We start from the raw sequence: 1919 nt of genomic DNA, 5'->3' as shown, positions 1-1919 counted from the left end.
TGATGGGAATATCAGATCATTTGATGTTCCCAATTTTCTGATGGAAGCATCAGACCATTATAGAATGCATCGGATGAGGTAGTTTGGAATGGTGGGGAGGACGAGAGGGGGGTATGGTGGGGAAGACGAGGGGACAGAGGAGAGGGTAATGGTGGGGAGGACGAGGGGACTGGGGAGTTGGGGATGGTGGGGACAGGGGAATGCTGGGGAGGACAAAGGGACAGGTGAATGGGAGATGGTGGGGGAGGAAGAAGGACAGGGGAGGGGAAAATGGTAAGGAGGACGATGGGACAGGGAAGTAGGAATAGTGGGGATGATGTGGGGGACAGGGAAGTGGGAAGGACGAGAGGACTGTGGAATGGGGAATAGCAAAGTGAATTATAATTATATATATTAATTAATTCTTATAAATTTCCAGAAGCCTGTATCAACACCCACACTAATGCAACTGAAAGAGATGTTGAGACAAGTATTGCTGATATGTTGAAGAACGCCCCAAACAAACTCGGTGGAAACAGATACAAGGTAAAGTTTGCCAATTTGCTGTAGTCTAATTCAATTTCTTTTTAGTAATCTTCGAGAACATTTATGCTATGAATAAGATAAAATAATGTAACTGATTTTGATTTATTTACTATTTATTATTTATTTACCGTTATTAGTATAATAGATCTCGTAATAATTTTGCAAAAATAATGGCATTTACTATTTTAAAAAGCTCGGGTGCAGGGGGGGGGGTTATGTAAAAGCCTGGTTTGTGCCTCGGAGAGGCTATGGGATCCAGTAAGATCGTCCTTCCTTTCCTCCCTAGAATCTGGATGTAGCAGGTGCTCAATTGTCAAAAGTGAAAAATTGGTTTTGTCTTCCGAATGCACCATTTGTGTAAATTTGCTAATAATCTTTTAAAAATAGTAAATGCCATTATTTTTGCAAAATTATTACGAGATCTATTATACTAATAACGGTTTGATAAAATACAGTAGACTGCCTACTGGATAATAGTTCCAGTCCACCTGTAGACAGGGATCTCACATCAGCTTGTATATTATACAAGGATAAGATTTGATAAATTCAGTTATTTGACTGAACACTGGCTCTGTTTAAATCAGAGATTTAAACATACATAGTCTAACCTAGCTCCATAACTAACAGCCATTAGCCATTCATGCACAGCCATCAGCTGGGCCATAGACCGGCAATTTTGCTTTTTTCCCAAGCCGGTCTGTTTTTTTTCGATGCCTCAGTGGCCCATGCATAGGTCCGTTCAAGGGGATTAAATAGCCGTTCTATGGCCCCAGGGTTTGTATTTTATCAAACTCTTATTAGAATAATAGATCTCGTAATAATTTTGCAAAAATAGTGGCATTTACTATTTTAATAAGCTCGGGTGCAGGGGGGGGGGGGGTTATGTAAAAGCCAGGTTTGTGCCTCGGAGAGGCTATGGGATCCAGTAAGATCGTCCTTCCTTTCCTCCCTAGAATCTGGATGTAGCAGGTGCTCAATTGTCAAAAGTGAAAAATTGGTTTTGTCTTCCGAATGCACCATTTGTGTAAATTTGCTAATAATCTTTTAAAAATAGTAAATGCCATTATTTTTGCAAAATTATTACGAGATCTATTATACTAATAACGGTTTGATAAAATACAGTAGACTGCCTACTGGATAATAGTTCCAGTCTACCTGTAGACAGGGATCTCACATCAGCTTGTATATTATACAAGGATAAGATTTGATTTACTTTTGTATTTATATGCATATATGCATTTATATGCATTATTCTCTAGAATAATAGATCTCGTAATAATTTTGCAAAAATAGTGGCATTTACTATTTTAAAAAGCTCGGGTGCAGGGGGGGGGGGTTTGTGTAAAAGCCTGGTTTGTGCCTCGGAGAGGCTATGGGATCCAGTAAGATCGTCC

The 1919-nt window shown here is 39.6% G+C and overlaps 1 protein-coding gene across 1 annotated transcript in view; it reads left to right on the top strand.

Moving 5' to 3' along the window:
* Positions 1–421: 421 nt before the first annotated feature.
* The window catches only part of LOC138369140 (uncharacterized), a 3993-nt gene continuing 2495 nt past the window's right edge, over positions 422–1919 (top strand). The window contains exon 1 of the mRNA XM_069332076.1: positions 422–525. Coding sequence (XP_069188177.1) covers positions 481–525 — 45 coding nt within the window. The 5' untranslated portion in view covers positions 422–480. The remainder of the gene's footprint in view (positions 526–1919) is intronic.

This window comes from Procambarus clarkii, chromosome 27 (genome assembly GCF_040958095.1).
Source record: "Procambarus clarkii isolate CNS0578487 chromosome 27, FALCON_Pclarkii_2.0, whole genome shotgun sequence".
Lineage (NCBI taxonomy): Eukaryota > Metazoa > Arthropoda > Malacostraca > Decapoda > Cambaridae > Procambarus > Procambarus clarkii.
Note: the sequence above shows the minus strand (reverse complement) of the source record. Positions and strands in the feature narration are given on the sequence as shown.